This window comes from Hydractinia symbiolongicarpus, chromosome 8 (genome assembly GCF_029227915.1).
Source record: "Hydractinia symbiolongicarpus strain clone_291-10 chromosome 8, HSymV2.1, whole genome shotgun sequence".
Taxonomy (NCBI): Eukaryota; Metazoa; Cnidaria; class Hydrozoa; order Anthoathecata; family Hydractiniidae; genus Hydractinia; species Hydractinia symbiolongicarpus.
This window is the reverse complement of record NC_079882.1, coordinates 21,035,501-21,059,262: the sequence shown is the minus strand read 5'-3', so window position 1 is coordinate 21,059,262 and position 23,762 is coordinate 21,035,501. Positions and strand designations below refer to the sequence as shown.

Sequence of the window (23,762 nt, the reverse complement as noted above, 5' to 3'; positions counted from 1 at the left end):
TTATAGCGAGTACGCGCTGCAAGGAGTGCACGCTATACGATGGAGAGCATGTTGAAAACAAGTACGAAAGAAGAGCTGTAAATATTATTATTATTATTTTTGAGAATAGATTAAGTTAAACACACGTGTCCTCAGCTTTTAACAATAGATAGAGAATTTAGAGAATTTACATCAAGAATTTTCGAGTTTTATTTTTAAGTTTGGTTCACATTTTACATGCAGTGTGTTCTAGGTATGCTGATGCGCAGAAATCTTTAAGCCTTATGATTTCTATTTGACCACAACACAAAGCTTTATAAAAGAATTTATCACATACAATTGTGCTATTGTTAAACGTGTTTTCTAATCCCCTCCGAAAATACATTAATGTTTTCTGATAGCTGAAATAAACACTTAATTAAAAAAATAACAGTCGATTCGGGGGTAGATATTATAACTGCGTTTTTTAAATAAAAACACAGCAAGACTGAGAGCAGCTGATCGTCTCAAAGGAAACGTGTCGTGTTTTTCTATAAAAAGATTTTGAATTTTAATCGTATGTTGTGAAAGAAGAGAATGAAACAAAAATGTTTATAAAAAAAAGTTCATGCCAAAGTTTAAGGAAAGTTACATCATTCTACAGGATTGGAAAACAAGCATAGCTACCACAGAAGCATAAAGAATGGTAAGATATAAACCAGAATAATAATTTTATTTTTATTTTTCTAAATTGTATTAGAATTCAAGTTTTAACCGCAAACTTTTTTTAGTTGTCATAAACTTCAGCATGGTTTATCGCGCATGTTTTTTAATATTGTTGAGTGTCTACTAAAGGTTCTGAACGATCGACTCGAAGCAAGCACGTCAACTCATACATAAAGATCTAATTAAAAAAAGGCTAATTAATTAGTAATTGACTTTTAGTTATTGTAAACCACTTTCATCAAAAGCAATAATAAATCGTAAGAAAATAAGTGTTTGAACGAAACCTTTGTTTTGGCAAAGTTTTACTTCGAACGCGGAGTAATTTTGTCAAAGACAAAAATGGAGATGATCAATGGAAAGTGTTCTTGATAAAAGAGTTCACTGCAGTTTAGAAGTTATCTTAGGAAACGAACTTTCTCTATCTACCCAGCCCTTCACTAAGTCGTTCACTTCCACTTAAAAATAACTTTTGGAGGTAAATTTTAAGCTAGCCGATGTGTAAAATAAAAAAATGTGTGGTTGTATAGGAGAACAAGGTAAGAACAGCGGTAAAAGTTATAGAAAAAGAAACAAATTAAACAAACAAAACATGGGGGAAATAAATCAATTGTTGTGATTGTGTGAAACTTTCACGTTTCCCAGTAACTCGAAACTCCAATGGACCGCGAGGAAAATAGTTCGACTTAACGAATGTTCGAGTTAAACGAAGCTCCCATTAAGTCGAATTTAGTCTAAAATAAAATTATAGTTCGATTTAAAGTGATTTTTTTAAGAAGTGGGGCCACAGTGTTACCGAAAAAGGTGCAATCTTAGCGATGAAAAAGTGATAGAAGTACGAAATTGGGTCGAAATGGGAATAAAAATGGGACGCGGAAAAGGAAATGATTCGAGATAATAAAAGTTCGAATTTTCCGATGTTCGAGTTACCGGGAAGCTAACTATATTTGTAATGTACTAAACAAAAACAAACAAACAAAAAAATTTGGGGAAATGAAAAATCAATTGTGTTTGCACATATTTTTCGTGAGGAAGGGGGGGGGGGGGGGGCGTAAAGGTTGAGGGTGCTTCTTAGCTATATAAAAATGATGTCTGTATATTCCTATACGCTGATCAAACATGAAACAAAAATAAATGTGTATTGTATGCTATTTGATCTTGAATAAACTAAAAACCTGTATTTTCTCGTACTGATATAAAAAATAAAAATCGATGCTCTGAAAAGCAAAGAGGGTGTTGCAAGGTGTCACAGCCGCAGAAGCGTCTCCTTATTTCTGTTCCAGAAACTTAAACGCTTTTTTTCTTCAACTTGACGCGTTCAATTTTTATATCTGATTTTTTTTATTTTACAGGTAAGACAGTTTCACATGAATCTTAGAAAAGCATGGAAGATATTATTGAAAATATCAGCTTTTTACGGTTTGCTTGTGGTATTTCTCATCATTTACTGGGGTTCTTTTGCATTCGAAAGCAAAAAAGTCGAAACGAAAAGATATGCCTTAAGCAGTGACGAAACATCAATAAGCGAACCAAATCGAATCAAGGTGAATATTGCCAGTAAAAGACGATACGAATCGAAAAATCACCGAGATCAAAAATCATTTCGTAAAAGATACAAGCATTCAAACAAGGACACAACATTTGAAAAGCTTATATTCAATCACTCAAAATCGAAGAAGAAAAAGTTGAAGAAGACATTGAATAGCTTAGTTACCACTAATCTTTTAAAAACTGAAATACCAAATCAATCGCATGTTTTTGTTGCAAAAAGAAATTTCAGACAATCAACATCAAATCAACAGCAAATTAAAAAGAGAAAACCAACTCGTTCAGTACTATACAATACTTTAACAGGTGACTTAACAGATCATTCGTATCTTGATGTTACGAAAAAAACTCATGTCCAAAAGTCAAAATTAAAACACAAGAAAAGAAAATTGAAGAGAAAGCCAACTCGCTTAGTACAATACAATACTTCAACGAGAGACTTAACGAATCATTCGTATATTGATTTTACGAAAAAACCTCATGTCCAAAAGTCAAAATTAAAACACAAGAAAAGAAAATTGAAGAGAAAGCCAACTCGTTCAGTACAATACAATACTTCAACAAGTGATTTAACGAATCATTCGTATAATAATGTTACGAAAAAACCTTATGTCCAAAAATCGAAATTAAAACACAAAAAAGTAAAATATAAGAAAAAGCCAACTCGTTCAGTAACATACAATACTTCAGTAATCAACTTAACAAACCAATCGACTGATCTTACGAACAAAAATCACAATGAGAAAAAGTTTGTAAATTTTAATTCAACTGTAAATTATACAGCTCGAAATAAGTATCGGGTAGCAAAGAAAAGCAAGTTTAAAACTACAGAACGCACGACTTCAATTTCGGATAAAAATTGGGGATATCCAAAAGCAACAGCAGACAAATTAAGTTCCTTCGAGTCTGATGACTATAGTTATTTTTCTGAAAATTATTGGAAAAATCATATCAAAACACAACTAGAGTACGTACAAGATGTTGACGGTTTGCGCGCGAAAAATCTTGAGCCGAACAAAAAATTAGTTTTGTTGTGGTCTTTTCTGTGGCATGATGTTGAATGGACAGATATTCCGATAGAAAAGGTTAATGAAATTACTGAAGAGTTTCAATGCCCTGTTCGAAACTGCGTATTTACGTATAACAAACGTCTCTTTAATAAAAGCGATGCAGTGGTTTTTCACATTCCAGATGAAAAAGACACAGAATTTTTAATAAATCTAAATAAATATGGCGGACGAAGCAACGAACAACGATGGGTGTTTTTTACTTCAGAAAGTTCAAATTCAGTGAATACACCTGACTTGGCTGATTTGGACGGGTTATTTAACGTCACAATGACGTACGACACAAGAAGTGATATTTACTTGCCGTATGGAAAATATCGTGGGCTGAAACGTTTAGAAAAAAGGCCGGCGTACAACACAAATTACGCGAAAGGTAAAAAGAATGCTGCCGTGTGGTTTGTAAGCAACTGTGGTATGTACCAAAGAAACGCACTTGCTCGAGAAATCGAGAAATATATCAAAGTTTATGTGGGTGGCAATTGTCAAAGTGATTTTCAAAACAATGTCTTTTGTGAAAAAGCAGATGGAAATTCCAACGTTAACGAATGCAGTGAAATAATAAGTCAATATAAGTTCCACTTGTCTTTTGAAAGTCGTTTTTGTGATGATTACGTAACAGAAAAATATTGGGATAATGCCATCGCTAATGGGGTGGTGCCTCTTGTGCTAGGAGGGGCAAATTATGCTGACCCCAGAGTAGCTATACCTGGGTCTTATATCGACATTCAAAAGTTTAAAAATGTGAAAGAACTTGGAGAACATTTACAAATGTTGACAAAATCTGACAAAGAGTACAACAAGTATTTCAAATGGAAGCAGAAATATAAACTTATACAACGAGATGAATGGCCGTATTCACGCGAGTGGTTGTGTGAAATGTGTGACAAGTTAAACAATAATGGCTTCAGAAAGCAGAGTTATAATTTATCTGAATGGTGGGGGAAAGAAAACAGGTGCGATGGAGTTCGCAGTAAAGTGAGCGATCAAATGTTCGACACCTATTGGGCCGAATTTCGTCAAAATTATAACGTGTCGGATGAAGATTTAGAATACTTCTCAAATGATGACGGAAGTCCTCAGTATCGAATGATAGAAAATGTATACAGATCTTCTTATAGCTTAGATAATCATAAAACTATTCAATATAATTCAGTTGAGTGGATTGACTAAATGATGTAACATATTTTTGTGTGTAACTCCAACGATAAAATTTATCAACACGAATCTCTGTATTTTTTTCCATACTGGCTGCCTAATTGCTACTACTTCTACTTATGCTAAATATAAAACTCACTGCAGTTTTCTCCACTCTGGTCAATATGTACAATCCTTCGCAAAATATATTGAGACAAGATGGCAAATTTCAATTTCTATAACAGATTGCGAATGTTTTTCACCCGTCAATATTTACAGCAGATTTAGAAATAATTTTATTTCTTTGTTAGATCGGAGCTCCGCAAAAAAATACTGCTGCTTTTGCTAACTTTAAAAATGGTTCAATTTATTTGTGAGAAACAAGCTAAGTGTACCCGTGATAGAAGCTAGCACCTTTTGATTTCACCATTACTTATGCCTCTTATTATGCAAAATACAAGTTTGTTCATCTTTGTCTTGTATGTATAGCTTCAGCAATCTGTGTTTTTGGTATATACATAGCTGACTATGTGATTCTTATTGTCTAGTGCTAGTGAAAAACAGACAGGGTTTTAAAAGAATTTACATATTTGAACGTAGTTAGCTATCTATCTATACATACTTCATCTTTTTTTTACCCATGGTTAATTTTTAGAACACAAAACTTAAAAAGCTTCTGTGACTTTTTGATAAAAGCAAGGTAAACCAAAGTGGGTTAACTAAAAACTGTAGTGTTTGAGGTGGTTGTTTTATTCCACATACCAGATAATTATTTGGTCTCTTTTGCTGCTGACCAGTTTTGTAGATGGAAACCGTCCTATTAGATTCGGACTGATGAGGTTTTTATTAGCGATAATTTCACATGTAAGGTAAGTAGCTTGAAAAAAATGGCTTCCCCCATGCAAGGTTCTCACAGCAAATCTTCTAATTAAATGTTCTCTTGTGAATGACCTAATAACATGGAAACAAGGCTAGCATTTATTTCCGAATGTAAATAACTTGTAGGAAAAGAGGCACTTCGCCGGCAAGGTTTTTTTTCCTAATTAAGTTGTCTTTACAATGTTCAAATAACATAAAAACGAGGCTAAAGTTGTAAAAGAATTTTACTAAGCCACATACAATGTATCACCCAGGAGATCCAGCATAACTTTTCTTACCACCAGGAAATCGGAATAGCTAAGGTAGCAAAAATTACGCTGGGTCTCAAACTATTTTCCTGCAGTCAAAATACTGACTGCGCTTTTTGATTGGTTAACTTTATTGGTCCTTGCTCACGTGGTCAATATCGGAAAATCTTTTGTTTTGAGCGCGAATGAAGTCACTCATCCGAACAAGTATAATTAATTCTTATATTTTTTTAAAAGGGTAAGATGTGACTACGTTAAATTTGTGCCTATTGTTTGATTGTAATTTGGGTTTGCTATGAGGTGGATTCGATATTTTGGATTTGCTTTGACATTTGTTTGCGTCTAAGATTTTGTTCGATAGAAACTGAATTTGATATCCTCAAAAGAGGCTTAGTTAACTGGCTAGGCTAACAATATACCTTAATAACTATAAAAGAATGTTTGCATCGTACATGTAGCAACCATTCTTTAGGAACCGCACCCTACAACATTGCTCATCTTTTGGTAAAAGTGATTAACTTCAAACAGCGGCTCAGTTTTGCAAATTATTATGTAAAATTTAAATACGACGGAGCTACGAGTTGTAAACCGAAGGTAAAAGTAAAACTTTTTACCAAACTGAGGCGCTAAATTCCGTATGTAAAGCGAACTAAAAGCCTTCGTATTGGATTAAAATTGAATATTTAATGTATATTTTAAAAACCACTACCCAAAATGCTAGCCTAATTGGGGTACCCCATCTCTTTAATAATAGCCGTATTTTGTCTGTCTGTCCGCAAGAAAAACGTCGTGTTACGGAAATACAAAATGCGTTATATAAAGGACGGGCGACCCCGTGGATTTTTCCACGGGTAACCAGCTAGTCTTATAATACCCGTATACGTCTGTCCGTCTATCACGAAAAATGAAAGCTTAACTGTGCAAGTAGCGAGAAACACGCAATGCGGTATTAAAAAGGACGGGTGTACCCGTGGATTTTTCCACTGGCTAATGTTTTTAATCACCTTAACCAAAGTTATGTGAAGTTTCCTTTTTTAATGAGAGCGCTCTGTAGTTATGTGACAAGCATATACGTACATTAAAATTTTTGTTTTTACCTAACCTTTGACATTATATGGTTAATAAGTGAAAAAATAAATATATAAATTTTTTAAAAAAGGCTAACGATGGTGGTAATTGGAAATTTAGAGTTAAAACTGTAATTTAGTACTTTTATAAAACGACTTTTTTTACTCTCCTTTTCTTTTTAATTCCTATACCTATTTTCTGGTTATTTTTTGAGGTTGGATAGATGTCAGATGAACAATGTTAAATTTTGCAGAGGTTTTTCTGTTTGTTTAAAATCTTTCTGGTACCTCTAAACTTTATTAATTTACTAATGAAAATCAATTTCATTGTGACGCGCTCGCAAATTGAGCAAGCCACATGATTTCTTTTGTAAATTGTGCGTTTTACCAATTCCAATGCAGCCACACTGCAATATTGGACATGTTCAGGCTTTGCAAACCAAGGAGGATAAAATAGTTCAAACAAAGTAAGAACACTATCAACAAAGCTGTTACAGCAAAGACCTTAAAATTATATATTAATCTTATTCGAACGTATGCGAGTAAATTTTTATATAACTGTTTGCGGTAGCATTTCTTTGTAAACAAAAAAACAAACAAACATAAAAAAATCTTGTTAGAGATCATCAATGACATTTTGTTTCGCAAAAGAACTTATATTTTTAATATCCCTGGATGACTTATCTGATCCAGTTAATCACTATGAAATAATAAAATTCTTAGCAACATGATTTGCTCGTCTTGTAAATTAAGTTTCATTCAAAGCTGAAGGACGCGGTTTTTCGTTTTTCGATAGCGAGTTGCTGTTTTTCGTTCGTCGAGGTTACTAAATTAACTACTACTGCAAGCCATGTCATTCTTTAGATTCCTAGTAGTGATGTAGAATTCTCAGTACTGGTGTAAAATTGTGATCATTTGCTTAAAAATGTGTCTGAATGGATGATACAACTAGTTTTTGACCCGTGGAAAAATTCAAGGGGTAGCTCGTCCTTTTTGTTTCACGCTTTTTCGTGTTTTCGTAGCACGCACACAGACTGAATACAGATATTATTAATATAAAAACACGATGCTATTCTTTCCCAACCTCGTCCCCAGGGCATGTTGGGTTTTTTATATATGGGCGGACAAGATTCCATTGATTCTTTTCTGACGTTTTTTAATACCTGATATTCCTACCATATACAGAGTAGCTATTGTGTTTTTTTATTGTTTTGTTTTTAAATATGATAGATATTTTTGTAAGCATTGCAGCCTAAAACTCGATATCTCTTTGCCAGAAGAGATTTTGGTGAAAAAATTTTTCTCTGGCAAAAAATGTCACAGACGAATTTTTTACCCATAAAGGGTATAACTGTCTGAGAGGGCGCTTTGACTAATTATTAATACTGCAAATTCAACATTAAAGAGACAAAAACGATACAAACGTTAATACATCGCGTGTTTTAAATGTAGCATAGCTTTGTTATGCGAAATATGTAAATGACAAACCACCTTTAAGTAATGCATTGTCATCCTCCAAATTTTAAATATCTGAAAAAAACTTGCCAACTATCGGTTTGGTAAGCTTCCTTTTTTCTGCACTGGGAACGAGGTTAAATTATATGGACTTCGGTGAATCATCCGTAGTGACTAAAAACTAAAAACAGTTAAAACAAATCAAATCTATTTGGATTGTTGAATATATTTGAAATGAATTAAAATTTATGTAAATTAGGAAATAAAAATGGCGGAGGCAATATGGAAACCAAGTGAGAATAGAAGAAGGGCGTGACAAATTATTTGATTTCACGACAAAACAAGTGACTATGCACACGCATATATAAGTACAAAAATTTCAAGCAACAGACCAATGCGGTCAAAGACAAGAAAGTTTTTTCAGTCACTGTTTGATGTTATACTCCTGAAAAACTGAATTAGTGTAAGTCTCTATGTCCCACAGATAAGTAAAGAGAATTTATTTAAAATGATTTATATATGTTAACTTTTGTTTACAATTACTTTTGAGCTTTTCACTAAAAATTATTCTAAAAAATAAAAGTTCGCGGTGATTGTGATAGGCAGATAGGACAATGATGGACCATAGGTTGTGTTTTCATTGTTTGTCTGCTTCCATGTAATAATTATCAAAGTTCTCGATCAATCAGAAGGTGTGAATTATAGGATTCACGGGAGAACTCGACGCCATGTTCTATAACAAGGCCGACGAAACCGGAGAAGGGGGATTAGGGCGAGGGTGCTATTTTCTCCCGTACCCCTCAAAAACATTAACAAGAGAATTTTCCTTGGTGCAGGTTATCCACGGGGTAATTACACAAGAAAAGTTATCCTAGGTCGGAGTGGTCACGGGGCAATTCTTCAGAGATTATTAGCTTGAGATCCGCAGAATTGTCTAGGGAGGTAATTATCCTAAAACCCTGAAAATTTGTTTATATATAAACATTATCTCTTTTCAAGGAACAACCCCACAATCCCGCCCTCATCCCCAGGGTTTATTGCTTTTTGATATGAGAGAAGGCGGCGAAAAATATTTTTCGCCGCCTTCTCCTTTATCAAGAGGGCAAAAGACCCTGGGGACGAGCGTGCCCACAACTTTTACGTCGTCCCCGCGGCTTATATTTTTTTAATAATTAGACAGCCTTCTAAATTTAAATATAATAACAAGCCCTGGGGACAAGGTCGCCACTGCCCCTCAAAATACCCGAAAGAATCATAAAATATGTTCCATTTATTAAAAATGAGCCTGAATGTACGGTTCAATTGCTGATAGGGTATAGTAAAAATTATGCACGTAATTAAAACTTACTCGTGAGTGAATTTAAGTTTTAATAATAAGATTTTTTTTAATGTCACTGTAAATAGATATAGGCTTCCGCGTACTTTACCCATTTTGTTTATTTAAATGAAATTTCTATGAGGGTTGTTGGCAATGTTCTACCATAAGATCTCGATATATGTACGTTAATTTTTCTTAAAAAATCAATAACTTTTTGTATTCACTGCGCATGTGCAATAAATAACTGGGGCAAAAAATTTCCGCCTAATTTTTGTTGCATTATTAAATGAAAACAAGTTCAATGATTGAATTGTATTGTTTTACTATTCTTGGGGGAGAGGGGGCAAAGAGGGAAGGAGGGCTGTATCATAAGCGGACAAAAAACTTTCCTGCCAAGAAACAATATCTCAAGCCTTTAAAATTATATTTTCTCGGAATAGAATCTTTTGGTTTTTCTGTAGGATTTGTTCTCATGGATGAAATCTCCAGTTCTGCCATGTGTTTCATCTTTTCCATCCTTATGAATGAAACTGTACACAGAAATTTAAAACATTTAAAAAAAATTTTTTGACCTGGTAAAAAGCTGCAATCAAGTTAAAAATTGTTCCGTAAAAAATGATTATACTGCGTGTTACCATTTATGGATATGTCGAAGGTGTATACAAATAATTCCTTTGCGAGTTTTTAGAAAAATAATTATAAGTTGTTATTGAATTAGTGTTGAGGTTGTATTGATTGAAGATACATCGTTATGGCATGTCCATACATTCACAGGTAAGAATAAATACATACGCGGAAGCTTCAATTTTAGTCACAGCCATACTCGTTTTTATCTTATTTAGACCAGTTTATAAGAAACTCACAACCAGGTTAATTCAAAATTTTAAGAACTTTTTGAACTGAAAACAAATTAATCGTTTTGTCATTTTTGTTTTCAGAAATTTTAATGTCATAGATTCACAGAAAAAAAAACTCAGTGGAAATAAACTAGACAGAAAAATGTTTTCTGTATTTTTAGTGTCAACGGGAACAACGATGAACACGAGGAAAATCTCTCTTATTCGGCGTATTTGCAGGTAAATTACTTTTGCGGAAGTGTCGTTTGTAGATATATTACTGTTGCAGGAGTCATTCGTAACAACGATTATTTGTGACTTTTTCGCTTTATTTCGCCTGTCAAGTAATTTTCATATTAACCTTTTCAAATTAACTACATGCAACCTCGCTCATTTAACACTCGTTAACACGGTTCATGTCGTGCAATTAATTAAATCTATTTTAAGAAAGACATACAAATGTTATACATCAATTAAAATAAAATTTTGAGTGTTGACAGTTTTTATGATTTATGCGACAAAAATGTTCTTTGTAGGTATAGCTTTCAATTATCGATTGTTTACAATGGACAGTTTAATCTTGGAGAACTTTCTAGAGTGTTTTAATGTCATATAGTTTTTTTGACTGATGATGACAAAAAAAAAAACAATACGAAATTCTGTTATATAAAAAAGGAATTCCTCTCTTAATATCTCTTAACATCAGATATCCAGATTTTTTGCCGACAATGTTTTATTATTGAACCCGATGACAGAGTTGGGTAGCACTGAGAAGGTACTACAACATCTCAATACCTTAAAGTGGTAAAGAGGTATAGCTAATAAACAACATGTTCGCGTTCTGTAACTTCTGTAACGCCTATATGCGTCAGTTGAAATTTAAAAGTTTAACAGCGTCATTTCCTGTATTGTTGTTGTGGTCATTGTTTATATCTACTCATGTTATTGTTTTGAAAATAAATAAATATAATACGCAATTATGACAGACCACACAAACCATACTCAACGACTTCAAAATCATTCAATAAGATTCCCTGAAGTTATTTTTTTAATAGTGTTTGCGGCTTAAATACCGAAAGATTAGTAGTCAAAAAAGGCTAGAAAGTCGCATTCTGCCAATCATTCTGAGAGCTAATTTCATAAAATGACATTGCTTTCGCATTTATGAGATACCTACCCACAGAATTTCCTCAAGTTTCATGTTCTAGATGAATATAAACTCTGGCCATACGCAAAAATTTCAAAAAATGTTATTTCTGTGCCAAATGAACAGTCTTTTATATATTTTTATATAGTTACAGGGCACGTAATGCAAACAGGAAAAAAAAAGTATTGCCTGGTATTACGTCACAAGATTTTTCCGTTCCGTTACTATAGCGTCATCAAACTTCATTCTCGGTCCAAAATCGCTCTGTTCTCGACAGTAGTGCCAACGTGACTAAAACAAATACTTACCAAGATAGTAACATAATTTTAAAATTTGAAAAAAACAAACATATTTTCGGATTTTTACAAGCTCGACTCCAGCACCTTAGAACTATCATAAAGTGCCGTGCCGTTGAAAAGAAATTAGTCCTAGGGCAAGGTTGAGTGTGTTAAATTAAACCAAGTATCAAACTCGTTCCCAGAACTTCTTGTCTCGCATCGGCAGGTCTGGCGTCCGTTATGCAAAATAAGACAACAAGTCCTGGGATTGAGGTTGACCAAGTATAGTGAACTCTACTAAAATCCACTGCTGTCTGCTGTAAGACTACGAAATGTTTTAGCCTGTAAAGCCAATTGTCCAGTGTAGTAAAAATACGTTCTTAGTGATTATAATCAAGAGAAATTAGTTATCATTGTAATGAACACAAACGACAAAAGGCATTTGTTTATCGTGAAATGTTAATTTCCCGTGAAATCGAAGTTAAGATCAAGTTCTTCACCAGTTTTGCAATTTTTTTCACTAGAAGAAGAGGCTGAGCTCAAATATACATTGATAAATTGCGCCTAAACTTTTAAATTTTTAAGCAACTTTAAACAACATATTTTCATAAATATAGTACAATAAATGCACATTTAAATAATAGATTTAATTTTTAAATCATTTGCAAAATGTAATTCTGAACAAGTGAAAAAATGATAACACTTCCGGCTAAAGAAAACTTCCAAAGTTTTATAAAAACGCGTACTATATATATATTCCCTTTGTATTGTATCTTGGCATATAAGTCAAATTATATATCCCTATATTGTTCTTTTTATAGTTGGATTCATTATTACCGTCAGTGAAACCTCTGACAGATGTCCATGATGAGCATTTGTTCATCGTTGTTCATCAAGGTATTTTCTCTTTTCCCTTTTAGTTGCTATAGAAAAAGAAATATTTCACAAAATTGTCCATAAGATCCTATCAATTAGCTTATCCTTATCTTTTAGTTTACGAATTATGGTTCAAACAAATTATTCATGAATTAGATTCTGTTAAAGAGTTATTCCTTCAAACGGTAAATATGTTTTATATAAACCGTCCTCCACTATAAAAATTCATGGAGCTAGCTGGGATTTCTTTTGACATTTTGCTTTTGCTGCAAACTCAACTAACTTTTTATATTACTTTAGAAAAGGAGCGACGAATTTCTTGTTAAGAACACGATGTACAAATGCAGTCAGGTTAAGATACATAAAAAATAGACAATGTGCTAACGCAAAAAGTTTAATTGACTTATATTGTGCGTTTACACCGAATATTAGAATCAGGAAATTTCGCGAATGCAAATTTTTGCAAGAGGAAAAATTAAATGTGAATTTTATTACAGTTTGCAAATATAAATTTGTGCGGGAATCGATCAGAATGAAATCACTTGCGAATAAACTTTCGTTAGGAGGATAATTGAAGAAGAGATTTTCCATTTTAAAAATTGCGTAATATTTTTTTTCAAAATAGGAAATATTGTAAAATTCAAGAACATTTATGACTGCATATGTTGTTATTCCTTGTAACCTATGTCACGCCGCAAACATAGATCAACGCAATCTATTATTTTAAACGTTCTGCTGACTGAATATTCCCCCTTTTTCATACCCCTTCTTTGTAGTCGTAGTAATAGAAAAAAATTGTCAGGGGAGGTAATTTTCAAATCTAGCTTTGAGGTAGATGCCTTTATGTTTAGTTGAAAAACGGAACTATTATTAACATTGGACCCCAGAGCTTTGCAAATATTAAAAAGATTAACTTTAACCAAACGTCAAACAAACAATTTCGTTACTCTTGCTCTGGGCTCTACTATGATAAAGGATTTCAAAATTGGATTTTGATTCAAAGTTTTCACAAAAACTGGTGGGCCGACTTATTTAGAATGTTCTGATCAGTTTAAACGTTGAGTTAGAAAACGACGAATATTCTTTCAGTAGTTCGTTGGCAATTTGATACAGAATCGAGAAATAAAAAACATTTGGAGAATTTGCTAACAACATTGTAATATTTTTGCAGGCGATAGACGAACGGAGCATGTTAACTGTCAATTCTCGCTTAACTCGAGTGGTAAAGATACTGGCCGTGAGTTACTTTTTCTCATCACTCACAGTATTTTCTTCCGTGCTTATATGGTAAAACAATTTCATTTGATAGAATAGTGCATCTTTGTAATTGTAATACAGAAATAATTTTACAACTTTTGTAATTTGAAATGTTTAGATTCTGGTTGAACAAATCAAGATTTTAGAAACAATGACACCGATGGATTTTGCAGACTTCAGGTAAGAATCAAATTCAACTGTTAAAGAATCAAAAGCTGACACCCTGTCATTAAATTAAATTTTGTCACTTAAATCGCCAAATTTGTTGCAAATATGAGGCGAACAATCTGAAAAACGAACCTTTTTATCTCCGTTTCACTATCCAAGACTTGATGACATTTATCATTTTTACACGATTATATAACCTGTTGCGTTCTTCTTCTTTGTTTTAGAGACGCGCTTAAACCTTCCTCGGGCTTTCAAAGTTGGCAATTCAGAGTAATTGAAAATAAAATCGGTGTTAAAAAGGTTCGCTATGTCCTTTACCGTGACGTTTGTTGCTCTAATTTTGCCTGCAAATTTACTAAAGAAATGTGTGTTCCTGCAAAAAATAATGCTAATGAAGATGTTTGTTCAGTGTTTAAAATTTTGTTTGGTTTTTGTTTTAACACTATTTCCTCTGATATACATCGAGTTATTTTTTTTCTTACTAGGAAAATAGAATCAACTACAACAGTACTAAGTACAGGTGGGTGGGTGCTATAGCTAGTACTTTTTAAAATTTTGAATCTTTCCCACAATCTCCAACTAAGTCATATTTTGTTGTATTGAAATTTTGGATGGCAAAAATAATAACGAAGAAAAAATATTTTTTCAGTGATGCGTTTAAAGATGACGAAATACGAGCAAAGGTTCTGCTCGCAGAAGATGAACCTTCAATCTTTAATGTCGTGGAGGTAAGAATGAAAAACAAAATAATAAAACTTTCCTTTACTTTTAAGATATCTATTTTGAAGAAATCACACTTTCATTCAGGTTTATCTCGGAATAGTGTAACTAGTTACCTGAATTATAACTCTTAAAATATTACCACTTTTCTGTTTAGTCATTGTCATCATTGAATAATATAAAAAATATCATTTTATGAACAAACGAGTTTTTTCTAGGCTACATTTCGATAGCTACAGTCATCGACGGGCAATGATCGAAAATTTTAGCTATTTCTTAGTCAGGAAGATAATTAAAAATTGATAAAAATTGATAGCCAATCAGATCACAAAAATTAAAGTAGCCTTAAATATACCTCTACTTTTAACTATATTAAAAGGCATGGTTGGAAAGAACGCCTGGTCTCAAAGATGACCACTTTGATTTCTGGCAAGAGTTTACCGATAATTGCCATAACTGGTTTAAAGATCAAAAACTTAAAGCTGAGGTATTTATAACCATCTATATGTTATACTGTACACCATAATCATCAAGTTTAGCTTTTTTATTATTTTTTAGACCGAATCCAATCTGAGAAAAAGAGAGATTTTAATGACAGAGTATCAAAAGAATAAGGTACACCGATAATTAATTGATTACCATTTTTTTCTCTCTCCATCGAGAAGAAATTATCCTAATGACGGAACACTGTCAAAGGTGTAACGATGCACAATAATAGTTAAAAGAAAACGCAGTAAAAAACGAAACCTTATGAATAAAAAATTCTTGATTAATATTTTGTTTCTTGTCACCTATTGCGCTTTTCTATTTCGTTAAATTTCTTGCAGGAAAATTTCGAACAAGTGTTAATAAAAGAGAATTATGAAGCTTTAAGACAAAAAGGTAAAGATTTAATTTGTAACCTATGAATTGTTTTCTTCTACATTTATTTATTTATTAATTTGTTTATTTATTAATTTATTTTTCCTGTCTTAGGTGATCGGAATTTATCATGGCAAGCTTTACAAGGAGCGTTGATGATTTATTACTATCGTGACGAAGTTCTTTTCCATGAACCATTCCAAATGCTGACCTTACTCATGGACATCGATTCCCTGATAACAAAGTGGAGATGTATGCCAATTTTTCATTCATTCATTCATTTATTCTTTATTCATTCATTCATTCATTCATTCATTTATTCTTTATTCATTCATTCATTCATTCATTCATTCATTTATTCTTTATTCATTTTTTTCATTCATCCTTTTTTCATTCATTGATTCATATTTTATTTATTTTTTCATTCATTCCTTAGTTTAATAGCGTGTTTGTTTATTTCCCTCCAATTTTTAATCACAATCATTTTAGCCAATCATGTGTTGTTGGTGCAGAGACAGTTAGGTACAAAAACAGGTACAGGTGGATCATCCGGCTACCGATACCTTCGCGCGACAGTCAGGTAAACTGCGATTAGTTATGTGCACACCTTTTTTATAAGAACACTTGTTGAATCTCTATAGTAAGAACTGGGTCGTGTTAACAACGCATGAAATCTTCAAGCTACAAAAATGCGATATTGATACTGACTTTTTCAGTGAAAGGCGAATTCCAGTAGATTTTCCATAGGCTAAGCGATTAATACTTAATTTTAGTGAGTTTCAAAACTTACACCATTTAGAACGATTTTTAAGCGACATAAAATTGTATGTCTATCGGCCTGTAGCGACAGAGTGTTTGCTTTTACTGCAGGAATTTCGAGAAAAATTATTCGCGATATAACAGAAGATGATCAGTTTTTTAAATTAATTTTTCTGCTGCGCAGGGTGATTGCATGGTTTTGCACCAGGACAGGTTTTCGCATTTAAGTTTCCGTTTGAAAGTTTCTTCACTGAATTCATGTCTTTTTTTATAGTGACAGATACAAAGCATTCTTAGACCTGTTCAACCTATCCAATTATTTAATACCTCGTGATTATATACCAAAACTCCACATCAATACAAGAAAAAGGTTGGCCAGCGTGTGTGCTTCAGCAATTCAACAAACGCAGAATGAAACTTCACAGACTTAAGCAAAACTTCCTTCAAAAGCAACAAATGACGCTATTGAACCAACAACCGTCTATGTATGGCATGTACTTCATATTTATATGTATTTATTATGAATATTTCTATTTTTTCAAATATACAGCTCTTGGATTGAGTTTCTTTGAAGTAATCTTCCCTCCCATCTTTTAAACCCCAATAATAGTTTGTGATTATGTATCTATGGTACATATTTTTCTTGCTTTATTTCAACACTCCTTTTGCATAAGCAACTCTATTTTTCACATCAGCCTGAGATTCCAAAAGAAAATTGGTATTATTGATAATTTTGATATTTGCTATGTATGGTTGTTTTTTCAACCTCGTTCCCAGGGCAATTTTTCGCTTTTTTTTTGAAAAATTGCCCTGGGAACGAGGTTGGTAGTTTTTTTTTGTTTTCTTCTTTAATGTTATTATTCATTAGAAAAAATATTCTTTTTGTTTTGTAAGCTTTTAAAAACTATTCTGGACAAAAAGCGTACCTTGTGAGATGTAAATGAATAAGTTTGCTACAAATTAAGAAATTAAGTTTTTCTTAAAAACTTTATACATATTATAAAAGCTAGAAGGATAGATATGGAATTACAAATATCGAAACACAACGAGTATAAAAACTCTTTGCTGACACAAATATTTTGCATAAAAACAACCAAAAAATTCATCACACCTTGCCGGGATGTTGGCAAATTCACCCGAGATCTCAGCTTATGATAAACGCGCTTTTTTTTTGTAAAAGTTTTGCAGTACTTAGATCTCGGCTAGTCAAACCAGCTAGGTTAATTGGATCATCTTGTGTTATATAAACTCATCTAAATTTTCGGTGATACTTCTTAAAATTCTGTTCACAGACATTAAAGTTACGAATATCTACTAACTAAAATAAGATTTTGTATAACTGTTAAGATTAATTGTCGATGGAGGCTAACAAGATAAGTTCTTTGAAACGTTGGCTGAACTACCCTTTTTCTTTATAAGCAACTAAACTTCCGTTGCTAAAAAATCAAATGTCGAGTGTTGTAAAAGCAGAAAGTGAAAAAATTCTAAACACTCTGATTTAATATCAAATTTCAGTAAAGAGTAGCACACGGATGTGCCAAAATAAACCTTCACTTACGTATACACGCCAATCAGATAAGCTGTTTGCGTACATTGCCATTCTGCACGTAGTTTATCTGCTTCTCCCCTGTTCTAGGGAACATAAAACGAATCCAGCTCTCTGGCAGGAAGTAAGTTAGCGTTGCACTGAGTACTTGATTTGGTAAATTGTTTTTTTTTTTCAAATGTCGTACTTAAAATTTCAGAAGATTTTAGTGCACCTTCTTGTGGTTGCTTGTAAAATATACATGTATCTGGAAGGCCATGATGATATAAAAGACTTTGAAAGACTCCTCCCGAAAATAATCTTTTAGGCATGGGAAGACTTTGGAAAAATAAAAGAATTAAAGCTTTGAACCGAAGAAGGTACTTACTTTTTTACACGCAGAACATTACATATAACAAATTACAATTGTTCAATATTAAAAATAAAAGTTTTCAAGTTGCGAGAACTCTCTTTGAAAATAATTTTCGCTTTTACATGTCAAGCTATTGTAACTTTACCGACCAGAGGTACAAACTTGCAATTTTCTTCTTTTAAATGTTTCGTCAACCTTAATCGCTTCCTGGCATTTCGTGATAACTTACAAATTCTTTCAGCAACTTCTCTTCTTTCACTGTATTCTAACAAAAAAAAATATGGAGCAATAAATTTTGCGATCATTATAATCCTGCGTCTCTGCCTATTTATTTTCTTCATTGATTGTTTTGTGGGTATATAAAAAATTTGATTTTTGGAACTGTGGTGGAATAGTCATTCCCACTCCACTACGGCTCAAAGATTTGAGAAATACCGAAATGGTATTCACACACACTTAATCAGCAAATGATTTCCAACCGCCTAGTTTAAACTTGTTTAGGAATTTATTATACTTACTTGGAGGGTGACAGTTTTCAAATAATCCCGTTTTCTTCTGTAATCCTAAAACCAAATGATAAAAAAATGTTTTAAAAATGTAAAAAGTTAATGCCTTACGAAGGCAAGTTTTTCTACTTACTTTCATTTATATTTCGAAGCACTTCCAATTCACATGCCGCTACAACGAAAGAAAATCATTGAAGTGCCATACCAACATTTTATAATTTTAACTTATTCGAATTAAAAGAGCTGGTCCTTTAGTATTGTATCTAGTTAACGCGTAGGTCGGACTCTTAGCATCTTGCACAATGATTTTCCAAGCATAAGAACGAGTTTTTTGACGTCTAGCGCTTATCGAGCTTAACATTATTGCCTGTATGTGACGAAATTTCATAAGGTGAAGAAATCTAGAGCTAACAGTTTAGGCCGACGATGAACTGGGATTAAGGAAAATTAAGGCCTGTTAAGATATTTCATAAATTTAAAGATTTATACATTTGTTTTTATCTATTTTGTTCAACATTATCAAATATGGAGAATATTACTAAGACAATAAAGAATGGCTCCATGGCAATTTTTAAATGTCCAAAACTTAACTTTTATTTTTTAATGTCAATTACCTTACTAAAAGTTTTTGGGTTTTTAAATTATGAAAATAGTCCAAATTAGTCGTCAGTTCAATTTTTTGTCGGCCCTAAGTCACAAAAGGTTGGGAGAGTGACAAAAATTAGGCCCGGCAAAAATTTTGGCTAACAAAAATTGAATTAATAAGGTAGGCTTACTAGGTGCTTTTGTCAAGATTGTTAATGGTGTTCCAGTTGGCAATGGCACCACAGTAAAGTTGTATCTGAATCCGAGGCGGAAGTAAATTTCTTTGGTGAAGGTTGACACCTGAAAGATGAAAAGGGTTACTGAAGTAAATACAACTGCTGTTTAAATAAAGCCTTTCTCCACTGCATTAGCTAAAAAAGGCTTGAAAAGGTAAAAATGGCAGAGAGGTTTTAAATTTTGGAGCGAAACACCACATGTTTGTGTAAAGACTACTTTTTTACTTTATATTTTGCTTATGCGATCCAGTGACGTTGATAAATGTAAACAATTTAAGTTGATCTCAACAACAACAACAGCGACAAACTCACGTGTTTTCCAAAAAAGTAATAACTATTTTGTTCCAAATCATCGGTAACTTGTAAAACAAATCCCCAACAGGCTAGAAAAAATCATTTTCTCCGATCAAAACCGATGCATGCAATATGGCTTTAGAGGTTATGAAGAGACAGTACTGTAAATGCTTTCACATACCATCTTTTTTCATTCGAATATGAAGCAGGATTAACATCTTTTCCTCCCTATTTTCAGCATACATGAGTCCCATATTTTCAATACCTCCAACGCAATTTTTCGTCTCACAATTTTGCAAAAAATGGAAGTCTTCATCTTTCATTGTTAACCCTACATAGATTAATGTTAGTTTTTACTGTGTTATTGATGCATACAGATTTGTGTTTTATCGTATGAAACATACCATTGTAAACGTAATGACTAATAAAACCACCCATCTGGCACAATCCTGCAATTAAAAAGTTGAACATTTTTAATTGGGTGTATCAAAACAACAAAACCCTTCCCCCCACCTCCACACAACCATCCTCCCACATACGTTCCCAAACACCTTCCCCTTCACACACACATTAATAGTTTGCTGGAAGAAAAAAGAATACTGCGGATGGAAATTGTGTTTTCTGAGGACCTAAATGAAGCCTGCAATAATATTTAATGCAATATATATTCTCCTTACCTTGTTGAAATCCTGTACTGTTTTGAATATTCTGAAAGAATAAAAAGTTCATTAGAAAAGTTTATTAAAACAGTATTTTAAATATACGCGCTAAACTATAAAATTACTTAGTATTGGTGATCTTGGATGCCATGTATGCATTGAAAAAAGAGTATTATCAAGCAACTTACTTTAAAAGGTGCTGCGATACAGCTTGTAACAAATAAGCTGAAAGCGAAGATCTTTGTACACATTTTCGATCAATAACTACAAAAAATCCAGAAAATTGTTTAGCTATCAGCAACTTTTAATGATATCAACAATAAACAATCAATGCATTATGGTTAATTAATCTCTCAGAAATCTGTTACTAACATGGACGAACGCAAATAATGGAAGTACGCGACATTCTAACTTACTGACAGGATCGATGATGCAACTAAAAAAAGGCAATTAAAGTGGCAAATCTTCTACAATCATACTTACAGAAAGACAAAACAAAGGAAGTGTTTTCAGTATTATGTCTGTTTTCATGTTAATAATACTTCTTCCAATAACGATCGTGTCGTCTGATCTGGAGGAGGAACAACATTGTTCCCAGGGCATTTTGCCTTTCTAATGATTTTTAAACAACTCAGGGACCACAAGACCCGGGGGACAAGGTTTGGGGAAGGTCAGTGGCATTCGTTTGTTTTAAGCATTTCTGGAGAAATACTTAATATATTTATATTTGAATGCAGAATTTCATTATGTTACGGGGGTTTGTGATAAATCCGGAAATTATGCATGTTAACCGGGTTTTAGGTAGTGTTATAAAGCCTAGTAAACATAGAATAACATAATTCCCCAATTTATCATATTCCCCGTAACATATACGTTTCAATGCAGAATGTGAAAATTGTTTGTTTTTTGTTGATTAGTTTGTTTATCCTTGGATTATAGTTTCTCACTGCTATTGACTATTTAACTATTATCTCCAGATTAGCCTCATGGCATATCTAGCTATGTGAGTCTTTGTATTAGATTTGGAATATTATATGCCTAGCTAAACTTAATTACTCAGTGACATAGTAATGATAAATTTGTTTGTGTGTATGATAAAGATACTCTTTTTCTATAAATAAAGTTTGAGTAGATAAGCATTGGGTATTATCCTTCATACGTTTTTTCTCCAATGAAATAGTTGCACGGAGGTTTAGTGTGCATCTTTTCGAATATTTTTTCATCTTACTCTGAAGTTATTTTTAAATCACACAACGCTGTTAAAATCAAAGCTTTTAGTCGAATTTAGTTACAAGCGTAACATGGACAACAAGAATCGTAACATAGATAGCAAAAACCGTAACATGAGCAAAAATTATAGCATGGACAGCAAGAGTCGTAACATGGACAACAATAATCGTAACATGGACAAAAGAATTGTAGCATGTACAGCAAGAATCGTAACATGGGTAGCAAAAATCGTCACATGGACAAAAGAATCGTAACATTGACAGCAAGAATCGTAACATAAACAAAATTGTAACATGGACAGCAAGAGTCGTAACATGGACAAAAGAATCATAACATGGACAAAAGAATCGTAATATGGACAAAAGAATCGTAACATAAACAAAAATTGTAACATGGACAGCAAGAGTCGTGACATGGACAACAATAATCGTAACATGGACAAAAGAATCGTAACATAAACAAAAATTGTAACATGGACAGCAAGAGTCGTAACATGGACAACAATAATCGTAACATGGACAAAAGAATCGTAACATAAACAAAAGTTGTAACATGGACAGCAAGAGTCGTCACATGGACATCATCAAGGAACGTAAAATGAACACCAAGACTCATAGCCAGAATAGCATGGTAAACAAGAGTTGTAAAATGGTACTATCTTCAATTTGATTATTGTCAAGCTTGCCAACTGGTAAATTTCCAGTACACATGATGACACTAACTAACTACATCAGTTGTAAAAATTATTACCTGTTTAGAATGTCTTTCCACACTTGATCATCCACACAAACGTTTATGAACTTCGAAAAGCTCATTTTTTCCTATTTATACCAATTCAAGAGGAAGAAGGAAATTGTTAGATTTTTCCTCTCTTATTGATGTTGCCGGAAAATGTTACTAAAATAAAACTCTCTATAACAACCGGAAAAAGTATCTCTATAACATTGGAGATTTACATATATTTAAACATATTATGGATTCCATTTTAATTAAGTTTAAGCTACGGCTAAGATATATCAAGTAAGATGTGGAAAAAAAGAATTAACAAATGGTCTATATAACTTTCGGCCGCGAGATACCTTTTCCGTCCCGATTCATCTCCTTCCAATCTAGATACACTTTTATTCAAATTTTTAAATAACTTCGAACTAGAGATGCCTTTGGACGGCCTTTAACATTGTTTTAGTATATAAAAGAGGGGTGCAATAGTTCCACTTTGTTTATAGATTTTACGTTAAGAATTCACCGCAATCACAGCTATGCGAAAAAAAGCCAGTTCCTTCTCGTTTCTATTCTCACAAACACGTCATAGATGAGAAGAAAATAATTATGTAGATAAACTATTGACGCAGTAGGTTTTTTTTGGAAAAAGCTATTATTTCTTCCTCTTTAGTTTGATTCACACACAACGCCGCGAATAATTTGATTGGTTGTTTAAGAGTGATCATTGCAGCCATACGGATATAAGTATGTTTTTCTATTTAAAGTGATACCTCTAATGCTAATATTTACCGTATAAGATGGTGTAAGATTTTAAGAAATTGCTTTTCAAGATAAGAGTCTTATGACGAAACACTAGCGTCGTTCATACAATCTCTCATTAAAAAAATTCTGTGATCTTTTTAAATGATTCAAGATACTTAACAACAACAAAAACAACAACAACAACAACAACAATTTTACATGCTGCACGGTACCCCCCATATGGACCCTGTCAAGAAAGCTAAGATAGAAATAAAACAACGTAAAAGATAGATAGAAAATAGGAGAATAAAACAGCAGTTTAAAGTGAGTATGAAACAGTATTGAATGTCCTAGAGAATAATTAGGAGGCGTTAAAAATATGTAGGGTGGAATGAAACAATCTAAACTGAAATTTTCACAACTTCGTTCCCAGGGCTTGGTGATCTTTTTGCGTTTGAACGGAACGTAAATAATTGGTTGTTCAAAATATAAGAAAAAAATTGGCAAGCGCTTGGGATGAAGTTGGACTATTTTTAAATTTCACAGGAAAATTATATAGGAGCCACAAAATATATTTTTAGAGGAGTGGGA

At 32.9% G+C, this 23,762-nt stretch overlaps 3 protein-coding genes across 4 annotated transcripts; 2 read left to right on the top strand and 1 right to left on the bottom strand.

The window, feature by feature from the left end:
• Nucleotides 1-395: 395 nt before the first annotated feature.
• LOC130654126 (uncharacterized) lies at nt 396-4,520 on the top strand. Its single transcript, XM_057456658.1, has 2 exons — nt 396-664; nt 2,034-4,520. The coding sequence occupies exons 1-2, from the start codon at nt 662-664 to the stop codon at nt 4,464-4,466; spliced, it is 2,436 nt and encodes an 811-aa protein (XP_057312641.1). The 5' UTR covers nt 396-661; the 3' UTR covers nt 4,467-4,520.
• Nucleotides 4,521-9,947: 5,427 nt separating this feature from the next.
• LOC130655401 (tryptophan 2,3-dioxygenase-like) lies at nt 9,948-16,861 on the top strand. 2 transcript variants are annotated; one of them, XM_057458152.1, is made up of 16 exons: nt 9,948-10,171; nt 10,416-10,473; nt 12,480-12,555; nt 12,652-12,719; nt 12,835-12,885; nt 13,706-13,771; nt 13,910-13,971; nt 14,184-14,259; nt 14,445-14,479; nt 14,609-14,687; nt 15,059-15,166; nt 15,238-15,294; nt 15,507-15,561; nt 15,655-15,792; nt 16,030-16,120; nt 16,574-16,861. In XM_057458152.1, exons 1-16 carry the CDS (start codon nt 10,149-10,151, stop codon nt 16,728-16,730), a joined length of 1,200 nt encoding a protein of 399 aa, XP_057314135.1. In that variant the 5' UTR covers nt 9,948-10,148; the 3' UTR covers nt 16,731-16,861. The 2 variants fall into 2 exon arrangements, with proteins under 2 accessions (XP_057314135.1, XP_057314136.1); XM_057458153.1 differs by lacking the exon at nt 12,835-12,885 and having other exon boundaries at nt 9,951-10,171.
• A 1,369-nt stretch (nt 16,862-18,230) lies between these two features.
• On the bottom strand, nt 18,231-22,494 carry LOC130655098 (uncharacterized). Its single transcript, XM_057457799.1, has 10 exons — nt 22,458-22,494; nt 20,666-20,741; nt 20,496-20,526; nt 20,223-20,267; nt 20,000-20,149; nt 19,837-19,907; nt 19,480-19,588; nt 18,837-18,875; nt 18,716-18,760; nt 18,231-18,462 (listed from the first exon to the last, which is right to left on the bottom strand). Exons 2-10 carry the CDS (start codon nt 20,726-20,728, stop codon nt 18,323-18,325), a joined length of 693 nt encoding a protein of 230 aa, XP_057313782.1. The 5' UTR covers nt 20,729-20,741; nt 22,458-22,494; the 3' UTR covers nt 18,231-18,322.
• Nucleotides 22,495-23,762: the final 1,268 nt, after the last annotated feature.

What these genes read in the sequence shown, in the direction of transcription:
- LOC130655098 (XM_057457799.1), bottom strand. Translation starts at nt 20,728, where the DNA reads ATGTGTACAAAGATCTTCGCTTTCAGCTTATTTGTTACAAGCTGTATC. An exon ending in AATCTTGACAAAAGCACCTA is followed by an intron (nt 18,876 to 19,479) that starts GTAAGCCTACCT and finishes CTTTCGTTGTAG; the next exon opens with CGGCATGTGAATTGGAAGTG. An exon ending in TGAAAACTGTCACCCTCCAA is followed by an intron (nt 18,463 to 18,715) that starts GTAAGTATAATA and finishes TTTTTTTGTTAG; the next exon opens with AATACAGTGAAAGAAGAGAA.
- LOC130655401 (XM_057458152.1), top strand. Translation starts at nt 10,149, where the DNA reads ATGGCATGTCCATACATTCACAG. An exon ending in AAGAGTTATTCCTTCAAACG is followed by an intron (nt 12,720 to 12,834) that starts GTAAATATGTTT and finishes ATATTACTTTAG; the next exon opens with AAAAGGAGCGACGAATTTCT. An exon ending in GAGTGGTAAAGATACTGGCC is followed by an intron (nt 13,772 to 13,909) that starts GTGAGTTACTTT and finishes TGAAATGTTTAG; the next exon opens with ATTCTGGTTGAACAAATCAA.